The sequence below is a fragment of the Oxyura jamaicensis genome, chromosome Z, assembly GCF_011077185.1.
Source record: "Oxyura jamaicensis isolate SHBP4307 breed ruddy duck chromosome Z, BPBGC_Ojam_1.0, whole genome shotgun sequence".
Lineage (NCBI taxonomy): Eukaryota > Metazoa > Chordata > Aves > Anseriformes > Anatidae > Oxyura > Oxyura jamaicensis.
The window spans coordinates 48,768,799-48,793,964 of NC_048926.1; the positions used below are offsets into that span (position 1 = coordinate 48,768,799).

The following is a 25,166-nucleotide window of genomic DNA, read 5'->3' on the forward strand; positions in this document are numbered from 1 at the left end:
TGGAGGAGCCCCCGGTGGAGCAGGTGGATGTGGCCTGGAGGAGGCTGCGGCCCATGGAGAGCCCCCGCAGGAGCAGGCCCTGGGCCGCAGCTGCAGCCCATGGAGAGGAGCCCACGCAGGGGCAGGGGGTCTGGGGGGAGCTGCCACCCACCCGTGGGGGACCCGTGCTGGAGCAGTTTGCTCCTGGGGGATGGGCCCCGTGGTAGGGAGCCGTGTGGGAGCAGTGCTTGAGGAGCTGCTGCCTGTGGGCAGCCCCCAAAGGCTCAGTTGGGGAAGGACGGCATCCCGTGGGAGGGACCCCATGGGGAACAGGGGCAGGGAGGGACCGTGAGGGAGTGGTGGAGACGAAGTGTCAGGGACTGACCGCAGCCCCCATTCCCCAACGCTGCTTGGGTGGGAAGGTGCTATTAGTTTGCTTTTAGTTTTTCACTGTTCTGCTCTGTTATTAGCAATAGGTAATAAATTACGATAATCTCACTAGACTGAGTCTGTTTTGCCCATGACAGAAACTGGTGAGCAATCTCCCTGTCATTATCTCTGACCTTGAGCCTTTTTCATCATATATTCTCCCCGTTCTGTTGCAGAAGGGGAGTGAGAGAGCTGAGCTGCCCACCAGTGTGACACCACCACAGCTGCAAGGCCTGCCATGCGTAAGCAAAGTGCCCGGTTGTCCATCTCGTGGGCTGACCTCTCGGTAGCAGCAGGACCCTGCCAGCTCCCTTCCGCTCCCCCTGCTTCCTCTGCAGGTGTTGCTCATAGGAAGAAGAATGATCCCATCTGTCTGTCTGTGCAGGGTCTGTAGTCTTTCCTCTTGTGGTTTGGCATTTCTTCCATCATGTTACTAACAGGACCATCCCTCCACAGCAGCCTGGTAGAAGACAGATCTCATCCCTGTGTCCTGGTAAGTCAGTATTTGTGCTAGTAGTGAATAAAGGCTGAATCTGAAGCAGACATTTAGAAGTGAAAAGTTCTCTCTCCTCTCACCCAGGTGATCCTAAGTGCTCTTACTAACATAAATTAGCAATGTAAAAGGAGCTTTCAAAATAAGGTGACCCCTAATGAATCATCACCCTGTGCCCTTCCCTGGCTTAGTTCCTTCAGTCTTTGTGCAAATAAATTATTTCACTAAAACAAATGAAGCCTTTTGGCAAGAATAAGATGACCCTTATTACTTTTCTCAGATTTTTTTTTTCTTTTAACATCTGGTAATTGCTTGAAGCGGCAGAGAATTCCCTTGCTACCCTTCTGCTCCTAAGGCAGCCTTATCTTCCTGAGCACAGAACACAGGCAAGGGACAGGGCAATTATTTTATGAAAAAAATAGCTGATTTATATAATTATTAATAACAAGGTTTTTTTTCTTTTTTTTTCTTTTTTTTTTTTTTTCTTTCTCAAAGTGTCTGTTATACCCTGTGTGCTTGTGCACCTCACTAGAAAGCTCTGAAGTAACCTTCCAGTGTTACTGAGTGAAGTGAGGACGAGGCCTGGGATGCCAGTCACTTGATGGAATGCTGTAAAAACACGAGGCTGCTCTGTTCTTGCCCTTTAGAGGATGTTAACACCTGAACAAATACCAAAACACTGCTAATGCTACTTCAAGAACATTCTAGGAGATGTACAGTTTTCCTATGTTCTTTATTTCAAGCATCACTTAAATTCATTAGCTTCTTCCGCATACTCCTGATAATCCCTGTGAATGTGACTATGGTGCCAGTACTAACGGGAGGATTAAGACTGACCCCAGGTGGGAAACAAGCAACATCAGTAGTGGATAAGGTCTTAAGAAACAGTTTTCAGATAGCCAAAACCTTAAGTAATACACAGTGAAGGAACAGAAATGCAGAGGATGTAGTATATGAGAAATTTGGGCAAAAAGTCATGGAAAGGAAATAGAAAAGCAGTGAAGTCCTGGACCATACAAATATATTCTTAGCTTAGTAAAATCTTTATAACTCTTCACAGTCCTCTAATTCTGAATCCTCTTTCCTTGATTAGAAAAGGCCATTCTCAGTCACAGGTTCATTTATGGTCAAAAATTTGACTGTAGGTTTCTGAATTAGGAAACAGCTTGTAGCAGCCTGGTGTGCTGTGAAAATGCCTTTACCTTGGGACAACGAGCTACCTAATGCAGGTGCCCATGTAGTGTGCCTGGTGACCACTTCACAATTATCCAGATATTTACTGCAACTTTTTGAACATGTGATGTGAACATCAGGACTGCTAATCTTGGCGGGGCAGGGGGGCTCTGGGCCATATGGCATGGGCTGTTGGACAGGACCATGGAAATCTCCCACTTAGAGGGAAGCATAAATTTAGAAGGCATGACAGTCCCACAGGGGATTTCTCTTCATGGGTGTGGAGCTTTCCAGCTGAGGAAGCTTTCCAAATGAGCAGCTGCACATCCTTGATCATGGCTCTCCAAGCAGTGACAGCACTGATTGCTGTATTGATAATAACCAGCTCCAGACGTCCTACCATTAGCTGGGCGGGCTGGCACAGCCCTGCTAAATGGGGACGGGCGGGAGGAAGACCCCTCGGCAGTTCCTGAGCACAGCTTTCCCTTCTGCAGGGTTAGTTGGGTGCCCCACTTAGAAAAATCAAACCGAGAAGGGTATTCTTAACTGGATGCAACACGATGTAAATGTGCAGCTAGGAAAGCAGCAGTGCCATGCAGGGACGTGGCACAAACAACCCAACCGGCTGAGCTGTGCCCAAGCCAGTCTCGCTCTGCCAGACCTCCGCCAGTGGCAGCTTTGGCTCTCAGGGCTGGGACAAAGCCTCTGTCGTACCAGTGCTGCAGCAGCCTCCACAAGGCCGGGGGACAGAGGTTCAAAGCACTGCCATGCAGGAGACAGGTGGATGTCACACACGGAGGCTGGGACGTGGCTTGTGCCCAGGTACCCATCCAGTACTAAGCCTCGCAGAAGAAATCATTGCATCTCATCAAAGCCTGTACACCAGGCACAGCGTGGGCCGCCGCATCTGTGTAGGTCAGCACAGTTTTTTTTCACTGTACGTATTCAGGGGTTCATGTGTATTTTAAAACACACTGTTTAAAATTGTTTTAGTAAGCAGTCATCTCGCTGTAACTTTGAAATTCTAGGTTTTACAGAGCTGCTGCATTAGCCACAGTGTTTACTTCTGTCACATATTTCCACTGCTCTGGTTATGATTCAGAGAAGGAGCGAGGAAGCTCTTAGCCAAAGTATGCCATGGCTGTGTAACTCCCATCCATGGGCTGTGCCAGATGCATTTTGGCAGTCTCGGAGGAAAACAGCATCTGTGGAATCACCGATAGATATGGGCGATTTTAGTCAATAAAAAGGAAACCGGGACCTTTAGCAGCAACCTGATGTTGTCCAGCTCCACCAAGTGGGTGTGGAAACACACTTCTGCATATTTTTCTTAAGAGTTGTGGAACTGCACAGCACTCATTGCACCATCCCATGCATGTCCATATTAAGAAACACAGTTTTTTTTTTTTTTTTTTTTTTTTTTCTTTTAATCCAGACTTTGAAAATTGTCAAAAAGAGACTAATTTCCCAGCTCTGTTCACCATGCAGTCCTGTTCCCCTGGGCTGCTCCTACCCACGTTTTGATGGATCTTGCTACTGCCAGCTGGAAACCAAATGTCTGCTGCAATTTACAAAAAGAGTATCTGGCTTGGCACCTACTACCTAAAACAGTGAAAAATGAAAAGCCTTGCTGCACTGGTCTCCGGTTTTGTGGCTGTTGCCAACAGCTCCTTCTTGAAAAGAGCACCACGGGGAACTGGCCTGAGCACAGTGCTTGGACACCTATCAAAGTTTACCCTCCTCCCCCACTCACCCTCCCGTCTTTTCATTCTTCCACCTTTAGTATCTGTCCCCTCCCATCTTCCATCCTTCCAAACCAGGAGTGTTGCTTGCTGCAATCTGACTGTTGATTCCCTAATTACATGTTCTGAAATGCTATTTTTTTTCTTTTATGAATGTGAATAGAAATGCTGCATAACACCCCCATATCCATACTTTATCTCTGCTGCTTAACACGTACACCATACACAGCAGATGACTGTTACTGCTCCAGGAGGTTAAATTGTGACAGGTGGAAAAAGCTGCAGAGTGCCAAAATGTACATTAGTATTAACCACCTGGAAAGTGTACTCCTCTCCAAGGACTAACGGCTCCTTGCATGTTTTATTACTACTATAGAAATGACTTCCTAAGGAAAAAGGTTTCAGTGTTGCCACATTTCGTGAAAACTGAGGACTTCAAAATCAGTTCCAAGTAACACTCACTTTCCTCCTAGATGTGATGTTTTGGGAACTGGCCTTGCACCACAGCCTGCCTCACATATTTGGCGAGGGACCATGGTGAATGACAGCAGGTGGAAAAGACAAAGCCCTGATCCTGTGCGGCACAGGAGGGCTGCTTGCACCAACAGCGGTCATTCAGGTGGGCCTCCCACCAGGAGATACACCAATGCAAGAGGAGTTTGTATTGCCTTGCAGATAGTTCCAGTTGTAACCTACAAGGGCCAATGTAATGGTGAGAAACTTAAAAAACAAAACAAAAGCCAAGAGCCTCTTCACGGTATTGAAGGTGTAGCATGGGAGAAACAAAGCACGTTCCTAGCAAACAGCTGCCCGTGGCTCTGAGATGCAGAGCGCTGCTAAAAAAACACAGCACTCCCTGAACACAGGCATCAACATTTGATGCTTCCTTACTCCTTTACCATTTTGAGGAAAAAATGATGTATCCATTGTGGGTGGCTCATTTTCACGCTAAAACGTCTCCTCCCCTCGAGGTCACTATTCAAGTAATAGAGCTTATCGCAACCCTTGCATACCTTGTTGAGGTCCTGGGAAATCAGGGTGATATCCAACCCTGCTGTGTCACAGCATACCAGGAATGTCTTCTACTACATGCCAAATCCCAGAAGTGAGGCATCCACTTCACGGGAAAGAACTGATAGGCCAAATGTAAAGGTAAACGCTCTACTTCTCTGTTAACAGGCTCTCTTACTGTCACATCTCTAAAAAGAGATCACAACATTTTTAGAAAAAAAAAAAAAAAAAAAACAACTTGTAGACAATCCAATGGTGCCATGAAAAGCCCCATGAAACGCTTGACTTGCTATGTTATAACAAATAAATTTCGCCTTTTGCATGACAGCTCAATTGTTAATAAATGTGTTCATACTATTTTGTGTTATATTTAAGAAAGAAAGTTTGGTAGTTAGCCAATTATTGCCAACTCCATCAGCATTTTTTTTTTTTGTCCTGAGCTCATTAGGTAACCTACCTGAGGTTTAAACTCAGTTTCTGTTAGTTTGTATGAAGACAGAAAACCATTCTTTGCACAATGATGACAGACAGAATTAGCACTGATGGTAGATGTGAGAAAATCATATTGCCTGAAGTTGCTGGTGATGATCCACTTGACCATTTAGCAATGTTTTCAATAGGCAGCTTGCCCCCAGACCAAACAGAACAACCCAGGCACACCTATAATGAGACCAGTACATGGAGATAAAGGACCCCAAAAGTGGAAGTAACTTCAGGAGCAGTATTCACAGTTCCAGCTCTGGCTAAGCTTTGTCCCTCAGCTGAACAGTGCATTTTCCTTAGAAAGGCTTTTCAACAGCCAGGTTAAACTATCAATGCTGCCCTTCTTCATATCTCCCCCCCCCCTTCCCCCCTCCCCCCACCAAACACACAAGCAAGCAATTAAAAGAAAAAGTTCTGATCTCACACCACTCACTCCCAGATTTAATTTCCATAAGCATCAAGAAACTGACCCAGTTTAAAACTAAACCATTTATGAAGGCAGAAACAAAACCTAGCGCACCCTTTACTATAGATTACTTCTCAGTTCAGCCAGCTGAGCATCCAAGTAGACAGGACCAGTCCTATGCAGTTTTACTGGTTTACATTTGAAATACTTGCACCGATCACTGGCTAGGACACTATTTTCAGTACATGTAATGTTACAGTCACTGTATATAAAAATACAATCAGGGATATGTTATGCTCACACATTGTCATTAGGGATGCTAAATACAATTAAATATTTGCCAAGCTATTGAGTAGTCCATATCATTAAATAATTTATTTAAGCATCGTTTAGCTGATTTAATACTTAGTGAGGCAGTGAACATGTAGGAGCTCTTTGTTTTGTATTGTAAGTACAGTGTAAGTCAATGGATTTTCTTCTGAAATAGTGTAAAGCATGTGAAATTCCTCTTCATTACATAGACTTTTCAAATATGACCACAAGAATTCTATTTTAGCATCTGCTACTATTGCATACAATAGAACATCAGTCAAGGTAGTTCCACTGTGCTCGTCTGGTCGTGTGTTTCGTTTATTTCCAAGGAATTAGCCAGTCATACATTCAGAGTAGTGAGTCAAGAAATGCAGCCTGCACTTAAAGAGAGTAACTTCTCCAAGTTCATGACAACCACCGGTTACGTTAGCTTACTGTGCCTACCCACAGAAATCTCTCCTAACCACCTAACAGTAAGCATTGAAAGAACCACGTAAAATTTATCTACTGTTACTCTGACACCCGGACTGCTACCTGTAGGAAAAGGTTACATTTCCATTAAGTCTCATTCTGGGGACTTACTCACAGCTTGGCAATTCCATCACTAAACATGTCTTGGCTTCCCAGCAGCACATGCTGCACATGCCAATAGTCTCCGTTAAGCAGGTGAACATAACTCTTTCAGAAATAAACTACTTTTGTTCTGATTCTCACTTTCTATCCTAAAGTTACTTAGGACAAGAACCCTTACCTTTGGTAAAGTATTTTTTAAGGCAAATTTTAGCTGGTAGCTGCAACCCGCATGTTTTTATAGACTTAATACAAAAGCCTCAAACCCTCACCCCAAATACTGGGTCTAGAACACATTTTACTCTGGAATTTGTTTGTGTCCTGATGTAACTGTTCTCACAGAATTGCATTATACCATAAAACCTGAAATTTAGCCTAGATGTCATTTTTCCATCATGTTAAGAACTCTTTTTAAGGAACAAGAAAACGTTAAAGAATAATCAAATGGTGCATACTTTCCTGTGCTAAGTCATGAAATAGAAAAAGGGGTGTGGAATAAGGATTTGGAATTTTATTGCTGATTTTCAAATAAATGCAATAATCCAAAGCCCCCTAATCTGGGATCACAGTCATTTGCCTGCAATCATCACCAAAAGCTTTTGATCTGCGTGAATGTGTACCGCTTGAGCCCTTTTCATTTACTTGGTTCAAAATAATAATAATAAAAAAAAAAGCTAATACTCTTTTTTTGGTAAAACAAAATAACCAAAATATTGCTTCCCAATAGTTACAGAATGAGACACAGTACTTTTTTTATTTTTTTCCTAAGGCATAAAAAGAAAGAAAACACGATCATTTCATGAATTTTTTTGAGCAAATTCATGAATTTTTTTGAGCAGCATGAATGGAGATCTTCCAAGAAGATGGTGATAGGGCAAAACAAAAAGGTGCAGACAGACCTACAGAATCCTTATGAAGCTCAAAAATCACTTTCACTTCATTGTTAAGGTGCCCTATTCACATACATACACCAAAAAAAATAATAATAGCTTTAAAAAGTAGACTTCAAACATCAATGGATTAATTGCCTTCCCCGCATTTCTCCACCTCCAAAGAACACTGAAATCAGGATAACTGTGCTGCAATGATGCATGTATTGTACTTGGTAAAAATGTGTCACCTTGTAGACAAGATTTCTGAATCTAAGAGTTGATTTTTTAAGGGGTGGTGTAGTGTTTGCTTGGGAGTTTTGGGTTGTTTTGAGGGGGGTTATCACAACACTGCAGAGTACAGTGCTTGTTGGGCCCAGGACTATATTCAGAAACTTGGATGTTATTGCAGCATCTTCTCATTTAAAAAAGACAAAAGGGATGAACACTCATACAACTGCTTCAGGCAGCTCAGCTGAGCGAGGACTAAGTGTGCACAGGCCAGCTCCCTTAAGAGGACACATTAAAAACACCTACTTTTCAAGACAAACCTTTGTAGGCAGTACTAGGCTTAAAAAAAATCTAAGCTTCTAGTAACCTTAAATACTCAAAAACTAAAAAGAGAACTTTCTAGTTGATCATTATCTCATGGTTTTATCTTTATCTTTCTCTCATTTAAAAGAACTATCTTTTTTTTTTTTTCCCCTCCATTGGCAATTTCAAAAACTTGTCATGATGTAGATAATTCAGTATCAGTCCTCAAAATAACTCAGCATGAAATTTAAAGCAGTAAATTAATGCTAAAGTAAATTAACTTTAAGGTTGTCAAATATAAAAAATGAATGTATCAAAACAAACACAGAGTAGACAATACTGTGCCTTGCTGGCATACTTAATGCAGACGTGCATGCTATTATGATCGTGTGTGTATAGTTAGCCTTCTACTGATCACTAGAGTAAAATAATCTGTGTCACAATGGAGAAACACACATACCACCTGCAGTCAAAAGGAAAGAAATCCTGTTTATGAAGGCTTCCAATTTACTTCTTATTGGGAAACCTCTCAGAGATCCTTGAAGATAACTTTGCTATACACACTAAATCAATGAAACAAAACTACTAATAAAATTATGGTTTAAACCACTTGGAAACAACAGGGTCAAGTGACACACTAAAAAAACCCTCAGCCCTGCACATTACTTGTTACTCATACTACCAGGTTACTTTTCATAGAATTTTCACCAGAAATTTGTCTGTAGGCTGCAGTTGATTTTCTAATGCAAATATAACTTACAAAAAAGAAAAGGGTAGGCCACCAACTGAAAGAAAACATTTATTGAATCAAAGTCAATACTTTCCTTTTAATATCTACAAGCCAACACTGAACTGACTTTATTCAAGAATGAACACAATGTACAAAAAAAGTATGTCTGTTATAAAAATATGTCAATTTCTTTTTTTTTTCTGGCTATTGAGCTGAAAACATTTTAACAAGTGCAAGATAGTTTTGGCAAGCAAATTTAAGCTTCTGTTACTGATGGCAAAATTCAAATTATTTTCTAATCATGGTATATTTAAGACTTATCGATAAAGTGGCATTGGAAACGCTGATCCCCCCAAAATCACTGCGTTGCCATGTGTTCATGCACCCAGACAACTGAACACCTTGATCTTGTGTCGTTATGAATCAGTACCTTCATCAGTGAAGACTAACCCGCCTATCTGGAGCTATTCAACCAGATAATTGACAGCTACCACAAAAATACAGCTCAGGGAAGGCGAACTACCTCCAAGGCCCTGTATTTGGTGTGGCATTTGTGAACTGAGAGAAGAGTATGTAGGTTCATACATGTTTAAATCAATCTGACAGCGGTTGCAATGTGAAATCAGAAAAAGTATGGAAAAAGAATAAAGAATAATTTATGACAGCAATCTATATGAACACATGCATGTTTATGTATAAAAATGGATCTCACTAGGCTCAGTTATGCCTTGTTAGGATGATTTTTTCGCATAAAAATGTAACTCAACCAGTACTGAAATCATTGACTTGTTTCAAACCACCAAGGAGAAAAAAAGACCTTTTACAGAGATAATCTGAAAACAGTGCAATATTAAAATACAAGTTTCACAACGTGTGAAAGAAACATGCTTTGGAACCTGAGCAAAAGGCTTTTTACCAACTTAGTAAAAAGTCACCCTGTATGTTGTTTTCACTGGCATCTGTTCTGCCAGATTAGTATGTTGCTCTTAGCAACTTCCATGGCCCCTAAATATTTAGTACACAGAAACTGCCAACTACTTAGAGAGGTCTACTAAACTTTTCAGCTAATATTGCAGGCAGTCTGACATGCTGCTACTGGAAGTGACCATACAGCCTAAAATTAAGAAAAACTGTAAAAAGAAAAAGAAGCAGCCAAACATGTTGCTTTTTTTTTTTTTTTTTTTTTTTTTTAAATAGACTAAAGCGCTTCCACAACACTTAGATACGTTACTACACTGGTTTACAGCCTCAAGGTCAGTTCTTTCAAAATAAATATACTGAACATTTACAACAAATGCCTTATGAATGCAAGCTCTCTCTTTATTATTTCAAGACCAGTTGGATAAAAACTAAAATAAAGACATAACTCTGAAGCAGCTAAGTTACATGTCCTTTTTCAGAAACAGGCATTACTTGGTGCCACAGCAAAATATTTCACCAGCAACAGTATCATCAGTCCGCAGTAAGCGATTTTTTTTTTCTGGCACCAAACGGGCCACCATACAAAGCAACCTCACAAAGCATGCGGTCATCTACTCTGCTGATTTTGTATGAAGTAATCATTTGTGCTTGCAGGTCCAAGACCTTTCAAAAATGGATATGAACAATGGGTGACTAAAAACATTAATAAAAACTCACTCATTTCTAAATTATGTGAGTGGAGAAAAGACTTAAAGAATAAAGAGCAACAAAATGCTGTGCATTAGTATTTGTGAGAGATGAGGGAAGCTAAGGTTGGTGCTTTCATTTGCCTTAAAACAAACAAGCAAAACCTAAAAATAATCCTAAACAGCTCTATGTCCATGGTACTGGTAGAGGCCAATGTGTGCATGCCACCGAAAGGCACGGTCGGACCAATCTGAAAAATGGCATCATCAGAGCAGAACAGCAACTTTTCACTGGAGTAATCACAAAGGGCGAACAATTAGCCATCAATTCTCTCTCGTCATGAACACAGAAAGCAGTCACCAAGGCAAAAGAGGGGACACAGGAAAGAAGATACAGGAACTCACATAAACCTGGAACATAGAAAACACATTAAACTGAGTTTTGATCATTTTGAGCAACCATTTTCCTACCATAACAATATTATTCATTGATTTAACACTACACATATTATGACTAATTAAATGGAAAAATTGTTGCAAAATACGGTACTCTAACCATATTACAAAATACTTCTGTAATCTGCTATACAGCTAACTTTACTTGCAAAGATTTGTAGCCTTAAGAACAGATTGATGCCGTCAGGACAATCTTTTGTTCATTACATAAAGAAAAATTAACTTATTTACATATCGATCTTTTAATAAGAGAAGTGCATTTTAAAATTATGCATCATATAGAACACAGCTATTTATAGGGAGCTAATTATGACATGTGGAAAGATCCTTCCTTACTAATCTAAAACAATGTCTGAAAAGTAAAGTGGAATACTTACTGGAAAGATATCCCCAAGGCTATCCTGCCTTTGTATCTACAAGCTGCATCTGAACGTTTGCAGACATGCCACCTCCATAGCCTCCCTTGGACTGCATTTGGTTCTGAATTGAGCTCACCTGGAAACAGAAGGGAAAGTGGGGCAAAGAAAACAAGAAAGTCAGTTAGAAGTCAACTATGTATGGTGTCTTGCTTCCAATTTTCTTTTTTTGTTTGGTTTTCAAGTTTTACCTTTAAAGCTACATTACTTTTGCATGAGGACATATGCAGTGTAGGCTTGCTGGAATATTCAGTTCTGCAGGCAGCTCAGCAGGAGAGATGGAAGAACTGGTGCTGATGCAGAAGTTTTTCCTCTCTCCCAAAGAAAACTGGCTGATTCAGGCTTTCACTGAGCCACTTGATTACTCAAGAAAATTCATCACATCTCATACTGGTGTCCAACTCTGCTCCATCTGACAAGCTGTAATTTAGCTTGTTATATGGAAAACATTCTTTGCCAAGTATGATAAACCAGTGAAGTTAGCACCATTACATTAAAAATATAATAGAAAACTTATAAAATATCTGGATAATATCTGCAGTCTACAGGTAACCTCAGGTAATTAAAATAATACTTTCTAAAGCAAACAGGATCTTTTGGTGTGTGGTAAATGTATCTATTTACGTTAAAGCATGTCCCACTTTATTTGAAATTATTCCTTTAACGGCATTCATTTTTTTAAATCATACTGAGCCTACCAATTTTTCTGAAAACAGCTTATTTTAAGGCATTTTTAGCCTGATGCCAGTAGATTGATAAGAACTTTCCATTCCCCCTGGCATGTGCACATCTCTCCATGGCTTTTATTACTTTTGTCAACAAAAGGAAAGAGAATCCATAGACCTTTCCTGCCTGTGTTGCACAAGTCAAGATAATCTTCTCCTCATGCCTGCAGGAAGAAAACTCCAACCTTAAAGGCTTGGCCTTTTTCTGTCTGCAACCCAGAGCATAAAAAACAAGTACACAATGAGCGTAAGGTAAAATACGTATTTAAGGCTACATCTTCTGAAACTGAACTTTCAGCAAGAACCCCCTGTCTGTAGGGCACCACTTACAATTACTTCAGGTATGCTCCATCACAGAGACCTCAAAGCATCACTAGAAAGCTGAATTAAAACGGCACTGGAAAAACGTGTCTAAGTAGCATGCATGGTATTTTCCCCATCTAAAAAGGCAAAAGAAGCGTACTCTTTTCCACAGCAAAGCAAAACATATGCACACATACAGAACGAAGCAGCATAATTCCTTCCTGTTTGCTGTTTCTCAAATTAACATGAAAAAAGGTCTATTTTGGGATCTTTGTCTTCAACAGCATAGCATATTGCAGTGCTTACCAAAAGATCTGAGTTTTTTTTAATGCACTTAAGCAGCACACTATTTTCTACCCTGGTGCTTTCCCCAAGTAATTCAAGCAGCTGCAGCAAAGCAATACTATGTCTGAATTTTTCTTCAGGGCTAAGTATTCAGAGATAATACTCTAGCAGGTCTGACACCAGTGACTACAAACTCTGTAAGGAAGTGTGGAGGAAGAGCACAACCACCACATTCATAGGGTGGTGTCTGAAAACGTTCACATTTCACCAAGCTGATCACCATCTTCACTATGCATGTCATGTTAGCCATTGGAACAAAAGGAATTTGAATGTTACCATTTTTTTTCTTTGCTTTCAGAAAATATCTAATTTACACATTAATGTATTCCCAAGAACAATTTAAGGACAGAATCCACTTAATCTGAACAAACCCTGCTACTTCTGCTGAAACAACTAGAAAACCACCTCCAGGACATGTCAGCTTCCAGCCTGACAATTTGCCTATACCACTTTAAAACTTTAGAGAAGAGGCTATCAGTAAGAACTCCGAGGCTGAAGTGTAAATTTTATGACTGCTTCTAAAGGTTAGAAAAGTCTCTCTGGTGTTTGATCACACATATAGGTGTTTTTGCTAGAGGATAAGGAACTATCGGTCTAAAATACAGAGGCTGTTGCACGTATGGGAAACGGATTCCAGCAAATTTTAGTTTGACTTCATGAACAGCTCAGTGGCTATTTGGGATATTAAAAACTATATATGTTATATATATCTATGTATGTATTTATATATAATATAAACAATATGTACATATATATTTCTCTGAGACATATATAGTGTTCAAAACTGACCAAAAAGCAGATCTAAATCATGGGCTTACAAGGTGGTACTCTTTCCGAAGCACCCTCCTTTTGAGGCAGGCTGAGCTACTGCTTTTTTTTTTTTTTTTTTTTCCACAACAACATTATTGCTTCCCTTTGATGACATACAAAAGCATGGTTCTTTTCCCTCTTATGTCTAATTTAGATAGGATAAGGATTTAAAGGTTTTGGAAGGGGAAGCGGATTGCACCAATTAAATATCATACAATCTGCTGTACTGCTTATCTACCTCATTAATCTCCTTCCGTCGTTTTTTCCCCCCTCCCTCTTAGTACAAGGAAATAGCACAGATGGTCCTTGAGAAAGAAGACAAGGAAAAACTACAAAAAGGAAGGAATACATGAAATCGATGGCTAAACTGAGGAGAATGAAGACAGAAAAATAAAGTGGGAGACTTTGCCATGTAATAAAAAGGTAAAAAGTAAGAAAGTGGTGGAAATGGAGAAGTAAGAGTTCACAGAGGATTCCTATTGTTTACGTTCACGTTTGACAATGGAGCAAAGCTCTCAACAGAGAAGGCAAAAAAAATTAAGTATTTCAGTAATTTGAACACTGCTGTACTCAGAAGCATAAGAATATAAAATAAAGTACCAACACTGGTGAAAAGAGGTGCCGACCAGATAGTGAATGAAGAACCAAATTTATATGGAAAAAAGCTAATGAAGTTGCAGGTCCTCCTAAGGTATTCAGAACAGAGATGGCACAGAGAGGCTCACAAAGAAGTATAATTCCCATAATGTAAAGTTAAGCAGCAGAAAAAATTGAAACACTGCCATGACCTTGGAGTTTACACTGTGAAGAATGAACAAGGAAACTCTATGTAATATCACAGCAAATTACCAAGGAAGAGGCAAGAAAATAGACAATGATAAAAAAAAATGGAGATTTGTACTTCTAAATATTATTTTTTGCATACAGTCTCCTTCTATCTGGCATCAGAAACTACCACTGTGGTCACTGATGCAGCACATTATCCAAACTGAAAAAAAAATAAGAGAAAGCGATATCCAGTTATGAGTGTTCAAAATGAAAAAGTCCACATAGAGAAAGTAATGATTAAATGCTATCTGGAGATGAACTAAATATTATGCAAGACAAAGGTGAGGGCAAGCAGGGGGAAAGACTGAGGTGAAAGAGTGAAAAGCTTCAGGCAATCACCACAAACCTCCCAAGAGGCAGTTCAGCTGTGAGAATGAGAGGGGTTCTCACAGGGGAGACAGCAAACATCTACAAAACAAAAAGCCATGCTTTAAAATAAAAAGAAAGAGAAAAACTGATTGCTTGCTTATTTTAATTCACAGTGGTTTTAAATATTAATATAGTACACTGCATTAAATAGATAATTACCTTTAATTGAATTTTGTCAAGTTGAAGCTGTGTTAGCCCATTCAACTTGCTTACAGATGTTTTAGTACAAATCACTTCTAAACCATTATGTTGTTTCAGGGAAAGCCTAGTATATTTTTTGTCATTTCCTAGCTTTGCATTTCCCTAACAGCTAACAAGTTATAAAAGTTTTTTAGTTTTTTTTTTTTTCCTTTTTTTTTTTTTTTCCTGAACTCAATAAGCTGCAAAATAGCTGAAACTACATATGACTTCACTTGGCTACATTAAAAGTGACTTCTTCCTCTACAGCTCTGTTCCCCATTCTGATACCTCTGGCAGAAGTCGTTCCTCCCCTCTGATAAAATCCACCAACTGATATCAAATTTTCCCTTTATAGGGGATTAATAAAGTCAATAAATATTTTTATTTGGTATCTAAATACCACCCTCTTCTCAGATTACAATTGTTGGCCTTACAAACAGATTGGTGTTTCATATAAAATACAGTTGAACAAGAAATCTATCTTCACAAGCCCATTTTCAGTATCTGTCTTAGTCTCTGTTTCTCACTTTCAGAGAGACAAAAAAGACTTCTTGCTCCTATCATCTACAGGAAGCCACAAACCCTGCTTGTGACATCATCACTTGCTCTGGAAATAATTCTGCGTGCAAATAGGGCTACAGAATATAGAAAACCTCAACAAGGCAGCACAAAAATATTTCTATGTACCATAAACCAAGGTAAACTATAATTTCACATAAACCATATTTAAAATATTTAAAAACATTTAAGATAAGAAATCTAGCCTGACTTATAAGACACATTTAAATTTTTATTTTTTTTTCTGATGTACTCTAATATATTTCGAACTATAGCTCTGTATTAGTTCACATGTACCATCAGAACAAATTTTTCAAAGATATTCTACACACAGCCTTCACAATTTATACAACCTGCGCTATGGATTGCCAATAACCACAGGAATTTCTTATCTGGTTTTCCGTAACCTGGAATGCAAGTGGCTAAGGCTTGGAATTAAGACACTGGCAGCTTATTCTACAGTTTTACACTGCAGAGCCCCAGTCTTGTAACTCAGTGGAGAATCACTCTTTATTGCGTTAGTTATACAATATATATACACAATGATCCTGTACACTAAAATGAAATATTCTTCATCCACAGGTGCTTACCGAATTCATTCCACTGAATAGGTCTCCTGATCCTACGTGAGCTGTGTGAACAAAGTTTGTTGGCTCCCCGATCATGCTTCGGTCAATGCGCCGTCGTCTTTTCTGGAAGGAAGGTAAAGAAACCATTCATTTAGAAGGCAAGTACAGTATGTGCCATAAATGCTAACTGTTAAAGGCTGACTATCCTTAGGATATTTCATATGCTGTAAGGTATTTTCATAGAATCACAAAGCAGAATCCAAATTCCCAGGCTAACCAATATGCTGGTAATGCAGTCCTTTGTTTTTGCTTGGATGATCTAGATTAGACCATCACTGATACCCCTCCTAAACATTTAGGTCAACAAAATGTTTGTAAATATTTGTAAATAACCTAAACCAATTCCACTGTTTATTAAGCAACATTTCATACTGCAACCTCTGACTATATTTGTATTTAAACCACGTTGTGATACATCAAATTTGATGTTTAGTCATTCAAAATGAGAATTAATGATCAAAGAGAATTGAGCAGATGTAGCAGCTAACTTGCATAATTTCCTAGCTGCACGCCATGGGAACTTATGTCAGTGTTTCTAATATACTGCATGGGGATGTCCAGATCAATGCCTTGATCAGGGTTAGTCACAGCGGTATCCTTAATGAACCCCGTACACTCAGATAACTTCACTCTGCGTGGCTGCAGAGTGCGAGCTGCAGGGGTGTGGTGTGACAGTGAGGCAGGATGCCAGACTGCACCCTAAAGGTACGCTGATTCCAGTGCTGTGAGGCTGAAGGCAAGAAGAGCTGTAACCTCTGCCTCCCCTTTCTCAGAGTCACAGCTGCAACTTTTTAATGTAATAATATGCAAATAAGAAGTTAGAAGCAGTAAGGACTTCCTCTAACTAAACCTATTTTGGCTGTCTGCCTCCAGCTGAATATAGCATCTAAAGAAAAAAAAAAGAACACAAAAGCCTGTCCTCATTTCTTAGGCCACAGCCAGCAAGATTAAGCAGAGCAAACCACGCAGCATGCAGCCGCCCCATGCCTGTATCCTGTGTTTAAAAAACACAAATCCACAAAGCACAAAACGAGTATTTCCATTTGAGGTATGTTGAACAAAATACAGTGCAATTGCTAAGAAACTGCTTAAGCCCAATTAAAAGCTTCCCATTCCTTCAAAGTCCATTCAGTCTCTCTCATTTTAAAGGGATGTCCACTCCCAACCTGCAGTTGCATCCTAAGACCATCCAAACCCAAGACATGAGCATGCATGCCTTATGAGTGGGATAGGTGGTACTGAAATGCACCTACAAATTAAATCTTCATGAATCAGAGCCCACAGTTATGAGCCAGCAAGCACAAAACACTTTTAATCCTTTCCTGAACATTTTCCCTACTATTGAAAACAAGTGTTAGGAGGTTTCAGGGTACCTGAAGGGTATTGTATTAAGGGCCATAAAGTGTGCAGAGAGCAACATGTAAAACGCTCCCATAAAAACAGCAAAACAACCTATGCCAGAACTGTTGGTGAATTTTCTACTCCCAAGGAATTTGACAAGACCAACCAAATAAAATAATCCTAACTATTAAAACATTGTCATGCATTTTAAGGGCTTTCAAGGAGAAAGTGGTTACAGAAATTAATCGAGATGTCCCAGGTACAGAAAACATTGGTATTATTTCACAGAGCCACAAACAGCCACAACAGAATCTATCACAGTGCCCCACCAGCAACCACGTCCCTTGTGTTAGTATTTCAGTCTGGAAACCAAACTCACTGATACATTCACAGCGCACTACTTCTTAAATAATGCATGACATGAGCTTGTAAAGATACGCGCGACTACCTTGGTGGGGAGAGATCTCACACCAGGATTATACTTTCACTGGATGAGAACTGCTGATCTAACATCATCAGGATTAGGACCATCCCCACCAGGTGTAATGGGTAAACGGTGTTAATTGCAAGTTGCTGGCTTGTGGCACACTGGTACTCTGACACAGAAAGAGTCTCACAAGCCCCACATGCACTCCACCAGTTAGAACACTTAAAATTACTTCAGGTCTACAATAGGTACCCAGCTTCAGCTTTAAAAAAACAACCAAAACCAGAAAGCCAGAGTCACAGTCATTTGCATGTCGAAACAATACATCCATGACCTCTTGGTTTTAGGAGTTTAGAAATGCTGGGCTCTGATGCAGACCAAACAAGAACAAATCTCAGAAACTTCTGAATTTTTCTGGGGGGGAGGAGGGGTATGGTGAACAACAAAACCTTTTCTTTGGGCAACTCATTTTCCCTTTTTACTTGTTGCAAAGCATACAGGCATTCCAGTAACATTAAGGAGTGCTGGATCGTGTGAATGGCTTTAAATGATTCTGCATTAATCACCAGCTAGTGAACCAGTAACCAGTAGTAGTTAAAGTGAACTGCCATCAAACCCTGATTCTTATCTTAAGCAAGTTTCTTATCAGAGGCCATCAGCCACCAGCTACACCCTGGTGTATGCCCACTGATGAGATCTCCTTGAAGCAATGGAACAATATTTAAATGCTCTGCTCCATTCAGACCACAAAGCAGCTCTCTCTAAAAGCAAATAAAATGGTATTTTGTTGTTGTTTTTCTGCCGGAGCACTCTGTTTGCATGTATAGTAATGTTCGAACTTGGGTCATGAACATACTTGTGAAGCAACTTTGCCAGTCCAAATTTACCATGCTTCAATTTTGCCTCAGTACTGAACCAACTGGTGAGCAGAGAAGGGACATGGGTAGCACTGTTAGAAGTCACCTCTTTTCAAAGGACCTAACACAGGAGACAGGAGCAGGGAGGCATCCTTGGAAAGGTTACATAATTCTCACAGAGGACAACATGAAGACCAGCTTTGCCAGGATTTTACCGAGTAGTTGTATCTTCTGGGCCCCTGCACCTGTAAGAATACATGTAGTACCACTGCTTGCACACACAGATTGATTCCCCAGTAAATTCAGTGTATTTAATCTGAAAGGAGCTGAGAGGCAGCACATTCATCTTTCACTTAAATGAATAGCACGATTATGCTCGATTCCCTCCGTGTACTGTTTAAGCCTATTCTGTGCTTGTTTCTAGTGCAGGTCATCTGCCTCAGCTGATAAAGCTCAGCCAAAACAAATTACAGTCATCCATGGCCCAAACTGCATTCAGAAAAATACCATAAATCATTAACATTCATATACACACACACACACCACTAATCATTTTAATAATGAGATTTGACTGACTATAAAACCCGTCTATAAAACAACTGTGGATGTGTATGATGTTAGTGCAAAGGACTTCATCATCTGTGCCATGTTCACACCATCCAAAAGGTTGTTTTAAAGTAACATGTTTCTGACCTAACATGCACGTGTCCTAACTCTGGCAACCTAGCTGCAATGACACCCTATTTTCTGTTTCTGTGTTTCCTGCGGATTGATGTTTTATTGGAAAATCATACTATGATTAACTAACTTGCTAAGTGCCTGTTATCTTTGTTTTCAGCGTGGGTCAAGTTAATAAAAGATTTTGTATTAAAGGCCAAAGAAAGATTAAAATCTAAGTTACAGTATTTGATGCTTTGGCTTGCCTTGTCGCAGTGTATCCAATTCCCTGTTTAGCTCCTTGGCACAGCAAGGAGCTCAGCAGAGGTGAGGTGAGAGGAAAAGATTTGCAGAGGGATCCTGGAAGTGGAATATGAAATTTCATCGTTTAATGGCTTTGCTCAATTTGTTCCTTTGACAAAAATCTGCACAATTTGGATTGCAAAGCACATACCAGGTAATCTTTACCCCACAAAAAGAATAAAAACATCTTAAAAAAAGTAGAAGAGATGCAGCCTTGCGTGTTAAATGCTTGAGAGGAACAGAAGCAGTTTGAAGACCCATCTCTGAAGCTTTGCTCTAAACACATACACTACATACCCTGAAACGGGTATGTATTCTTATTCAGTTACCATAGTAATGAAGTAAAGAATTGATGTCTCTTCTATTCTTAAGCTGTGAGTGATGCTTTACACCCACATAAGGTAGCACCTCTTTTGAAGTACAAGATTAGTATTGAGAAAGCCACCAATGGTTGCTTTACAAGAAATTATATTAACCCCGCAAGTTTCTAGAAACTTTTGGCAAACTCTTAAAAACTTTAGTTTAAAAGTTATGAAGCACCTAACTGAAGTATCTTTTTTAATAGTTGAAAAAAACTTACTGCTAAAAACTCAAAACTGTGGTCTTTATCTTTTTTTTAAACGAATAATTGCCACTGATGAGCTGAGGCACGTAAGATTTCCTTTTTATTCTTCCTTCCTTTAGGTTTGAAGAGAATTGATCTTTTCTATCTCCAAATTTTGTCCAGAAGTTGGGCTGCAGTTCTCTAACTCAAGCCACTTCATGGTATAGCAACAATTCTAGACAAGTTCTTTGCCTGTATGTGTGTATACACACACACACAAGTTAAGGTTCAGAAATTTTTCTCCTTTGCAGTTATGTACACCTGTCTACCCTTCATGACAGGCCCTCTCAAACAAACAACCATGCACACACACAAAAACTTTAGCACGCTGATAATTATCTTCCTGGAAGCTGGAAGTCGCACATGCAGTCAAACCAAACAACACTGAAAGACAGCCCAGGCAATGCAAGGAGCAGCCTACACACACGGGACCAAGAGCAAAGAAACCTCCTGTTTAGCTGGCTGAATAGCAGGTTCTGCATAACCTACATCAGATTTTTTGAAGGTATCAAATGGATACAAATCCCAAATCCTAATATGAGTGGAATATAAGTGATGCACAGTGCTTCCATGGGTTGCACAACACACAAGCCTATGCTGATCTGACCTGCAGAAGCCTCCATCTCAGGCCCTGTCAGTGGTATTGTGGGAGCAGATCTGGAATATGATCTTTAACATACATATATGTAATACATTTTATTTCATATAATTAAAATGCTGTATCATACTTTATCAAAGCATACATAACACAGATAGACAATGCATCATGTGTCACGCATCAAGGCATTTTTTCCTGTAATTTAACATTTTCCTGTGCTCCAAAAAAAGTAGCACACAAACTGAATTTGATAGGAAATAGCATTTTGATCTACATGTCTAATCTTGTGCGTCACATCTCTGGCCATACCCAAAACAATCTGAACCGATCCATATACAAAATGGCAAGTGATGCACCTTTGTTTTTCCTGACACAGTTCTTTTCGTCTTTCATTCTGTCTAATTATTGGCAGACGAACAACTTGGGCCACATTTGTCATCACTTCCGCTTATTGCACAAGACGATCTCTATTATTCTTCATGACAATCTGTTATTTTGGCTTCTGTTAAGAAGCAACATTGCAACATCATGCCTGCACTTTACCGTCTTCTTTTCTGAATAAAATGAGAAACATCTTTTAGCTTCAAAACAGCCTTGATACATAATCAGGCAACCTCCCCCCTCTCCCCCCCCACCAAAAAAACAAAACCCACCATGCTCTGGTGCCTCATCTGACGCAAAGTAAAAATGCCAGCTTCCTGAGATTCATTTCCCAGTGCTTTGTTAGTTTCTCCTCTACTGTTAGACTATTTTTGAAAAATTAATTCCTTAAAAGGAATTCCTTAAATCAAGGTATTCATAACATCCCATGTTAGAGTGGGATGTCCTAGCAGCATACGATGCTGGAGTGGGTCACATTCACCTGCCAGGGTGGCTTGCACTGAGTCAGCAATGCTCATTGTGGCTTGCAGGCTCAGGAACCTTGCTAAAACAAACAAAAAAGTTTTTCCCTTTTCTTAAATGACTACTGTCATAAAATAAGCTTATCTCTCTTGGCAAGAAGAGAACATTTAATTCCTCTTTGAAGCCAAGATCAAGATTTAATAAATTTACTTGCTAACTCCCTACCGGGAAACTTTCCCTGGTGAACAGAGAAATGAATGATCCAGCTGGAGGCTGGAGGGCTCCTTTGCAGAATGAATTTCTGTGGTCAGAGAATGACCACTTGCATTTATTACCTCCACAAATTTTGATCTTTTAAAAGGAAAAAGACAACTGAAAACACAGACATTAGAAAGTTGCACAGATTTTAAACCTGTCTCCGTAACATGAGGATCATTTCTTCAGACTGCTCCGTCACTGCCATCTCTGATTATAATGGAATCCCCTAATACAGCAGGAAGCAATTTACTCTCCACTATTGCTCTTTACGAGCTTGGCTTTTAAGTAACAGCAGGGTAATTTGAACATAATGAACCATAATCATTTTTACCCACATCTTCAAATCCGTGCCACACTAATGGATTTATAGATAATGCATTTCCCCATAATGAAACAATCCTAGACACAAACTTTACTAAAATAAAGTAAAATAAACTAAAATAGATCCCAATACAGCCTCCACAACAGCCATGGTAGGTATGAGAAGCACAGGCAAGCAACATGATGCTAGTTCTCCTCTCTACCTGACCAGTGCATTTGTTCTCATGACTAGGAGCTAGTTTACACAGAAATCCCACGCCGCATGGACGGGCTATCATGACAGTGATAGGAAAGAATGCAACTTGCTAAACTGTTTTTGAAATAGGAACTATCAGATCTAGAGAACAGAGCTATCGTGCTTGACCTTCTGCCACAAGCAGCCCTCAAATGGCAATAGTTTTTTGTGAGTTTCTGTTACCAATTATACTAGTGTTAACTTTAGGCTAACCCAATGCAAAAAGCAAGTGTTTAATCTGTTAATTTGCTCTCTGGGATCATCCACAGCAATCAAGATACAAGTTTTGAAACATCTCCCTGAAGACAAAGTGATCTATTGAAGTTTTCAATTATTTAACTCTTTTGAAACAGAGCTGTATCTACCTTTGTATTCCAGGGCTAAGCTGAAACTTCAAAAGCAAAACTAACCAAAGATAAAGCTAAGATATAAAACCAAGAAAAGGATTTAATCAGAGACAAAGCTAGTCAAACATTTCAAGATAGGGAATTTGGTCTCCTAGAGGAGAAATCGAAAGAGTGAAAATGTCCTCTATTTTCTTTTCCTTCTTTGAACTCTCCTGCTCTATGTACTTGCTCTGAAGAGAGAGCCAACAGCATAAGCACTGGGGTCCATATGCAGTGCCACCTAGACGATCCTACACATGGTAGAGCTAATTCACACGAAGAGCTAGGTATTCTCTCAGAGTAGGCAGTATCGGATCACCGTGTAGAGGTGGCTTTCTGCCCTCCCACACACACGCTGTTCTGCTCCCAAAATAGTCGGCCGTGCGCAGGACGGCCGCGTCCACCAGCACGAAGAGCACAGCACAGCCCTACCAGTCACAGCGGGGTCACACGTGAGAGCAGTGCGTGGGCTCTGCTTCTCAAAACAAGCTGTGGCTTGAGTGATGTGTCTGAGTTCCTAATATTGCCCCATCAGAATTAGATAGGCAGGTCTGATGAGTGTTTCAGTGTTCAAAAATAGTTCTTCCACAGAGACAAAACAAAGAAGTTAACTAAGATAATATGCAAAATAAGTTAAAATGCCAACCAATCCCTTCAAATCACTGTATTTCAGCGATAGATTTATTCTAAAGCAGTAACATTTAGGATCTAAGCCCAGCATACCAATGTCCTGATCTTCATCAACTGCAGAACTCCAAAGCTGTTACCATTACCAACAGATTTTTCTCAGTCACTTCTATTGGCCTTTTCTAGCAGATTAGAGAGTCTTGGTTGCTTACATATCCTAGAAACTATGCTTTCTCTCAGACTAGAAGCAAGAAGAAAATCAGCTCCGGTTTTCATGACAGTTCTTGAGCAACAGAAGTAAGCAGGAGGCCTCCAGCACACTCAGCTTTCATAGGGTTTTTTGAAAATCCAAGATGCTGCCTGACTGCTCTAGCTAAAGAAGAGTTAGAAAATTGAGACAAAAGATTGAAAAGAGAGATTTCTTTAACTAGTTTAGGCTGTTTTCTTTAGCAAATTGAATGTATTTACCACCTGTCTTTTCAAGTGTGCACTTTCTGATCTGTTTACATGATATTCTCTTATATTATACTGGTGTTAGTCATCAGATGACAAAACTGGCAACTGTAGCCTATGTTTTCTAAATAAACAGGAAAATTTGCCAGATTAGGTCAAATGGCTCTGAAAGACAATAGGTCTTTCAAGAAACGTGTTTAGCTCTTACATTAAAGGGAACTCGTTTCATTCCAGAAGCTTAGACCAACTTTAAGTGATATAGTAAATGAGAATCTATTACTTGATACAGATAGCAAGCACTTTCCTTTTTGAAATACACATTGCCACAATTTTAAGATGACATTTATAATTTTTCTGCCACATGTTACCAACTTCTTTCCAATGAGTTTATTTTTATTGCTTAGTGATTAATGCCTTTTTAACGTAATTAATAAAAAGCAACAGTCATCTGTGACAATACTGCTTTTCTACCACAGCAAACATTCTTCAACATCTTTAGACAGACTATGCTGTCTGCTGTCTGAGTGCAGAGCAGCAGGCCGTTCATCAACGGTATGAACAGCGGGACATAATGCAAAGAACAAGCCAGTCAAGATACTGGCTTGTGGCATCTCAATAAAAATCAGATCTTTGCATATAAAATGCACTCTTCTCGTGCAGTTGCCAGGTGGCATAACTTACAGCATATCAGCTGTTGCTTGGAACAAGTGCTTATTACCACCCCACAGCTGGAAACAAATTTTATCTCTGCAGCTTTTGGAGTGCATCCAGAACTGGGACACAGGTGAGGGACAAAAATTTTGCAGCACGTGGCATACAAGGAGAGACTGAAAGAGTGGGTTTGTTCATCCACAAGAAGTAACATCTGCTTGTGTTTTTTATTGGTCTTCCACTGTGTGAAGGGATGGTAAAGAAAGACAGACTTAGAGCTGCACAGTGACAGATGCAATGACCTCATATTCCAACATAGCAAATTCTGACAAAAGTTAAAAACAAACAAACAAATAAATAAATAAATTGCTAGGTAGTGGTCAAACTCTGGAACAGGAACCCAAGGAATGTGAATGTCCGTCCTGGGAGATCTCCAGAACTCAGCTGGTCATGGCCCTGAGAAAGCTGGTCCAGTTGGCTCTGCTCCGAGTGGGGGCTCCCACTGGACAGCATTCAGAGGTCCATTCCCACCTAGATTGCTCACCGAGTCTCTCAGTTCAGATGGTGATAGAAAGAGAATATAGACCAACACAGTGAGCTGGAATTGACTTTGTTGTAACACAGATGTGGAATATTCTCCCCAGTGAT

The 25,166-nt window shown here is 39.9% G+C and overlaps 1 protein-coding gene across 1 annotated transcript in view; it reads right to left on the reverse strand.

Annotated features, from left to right (window-relative positions):
- Window positions 1–8,787: 8,787 nt before the first annotated feature.
- Window positions 8,788–25,166, reverse strand: part of CDC42SE2 (CDC42 small effector 2) — a 66,624-nt gene continuing 50,245 nt past the window's right edge. Inside the window, exons 4-6 of the mRNA XM_035310060.1 lie at window positions 15,919–16,020; window positions 11,172–11,289; window positions 8,788–10,749 (exon numbers count right to left, since the gene is read on the reverse strand). Of these exons, the coding sequence (XP_035165951.1) occupies window positions 11,191–11,289; window positions 15,919–16,020 (201 nt within the window). The 3' untranslated portion in view covers window positions 8,788–10,749; window positions 11,172–11,190. The remainder of the gene's footprint in view (window positions 10,750–11,171; window positions 11,290–15,918; window positions 16,021–25,166) is intronic.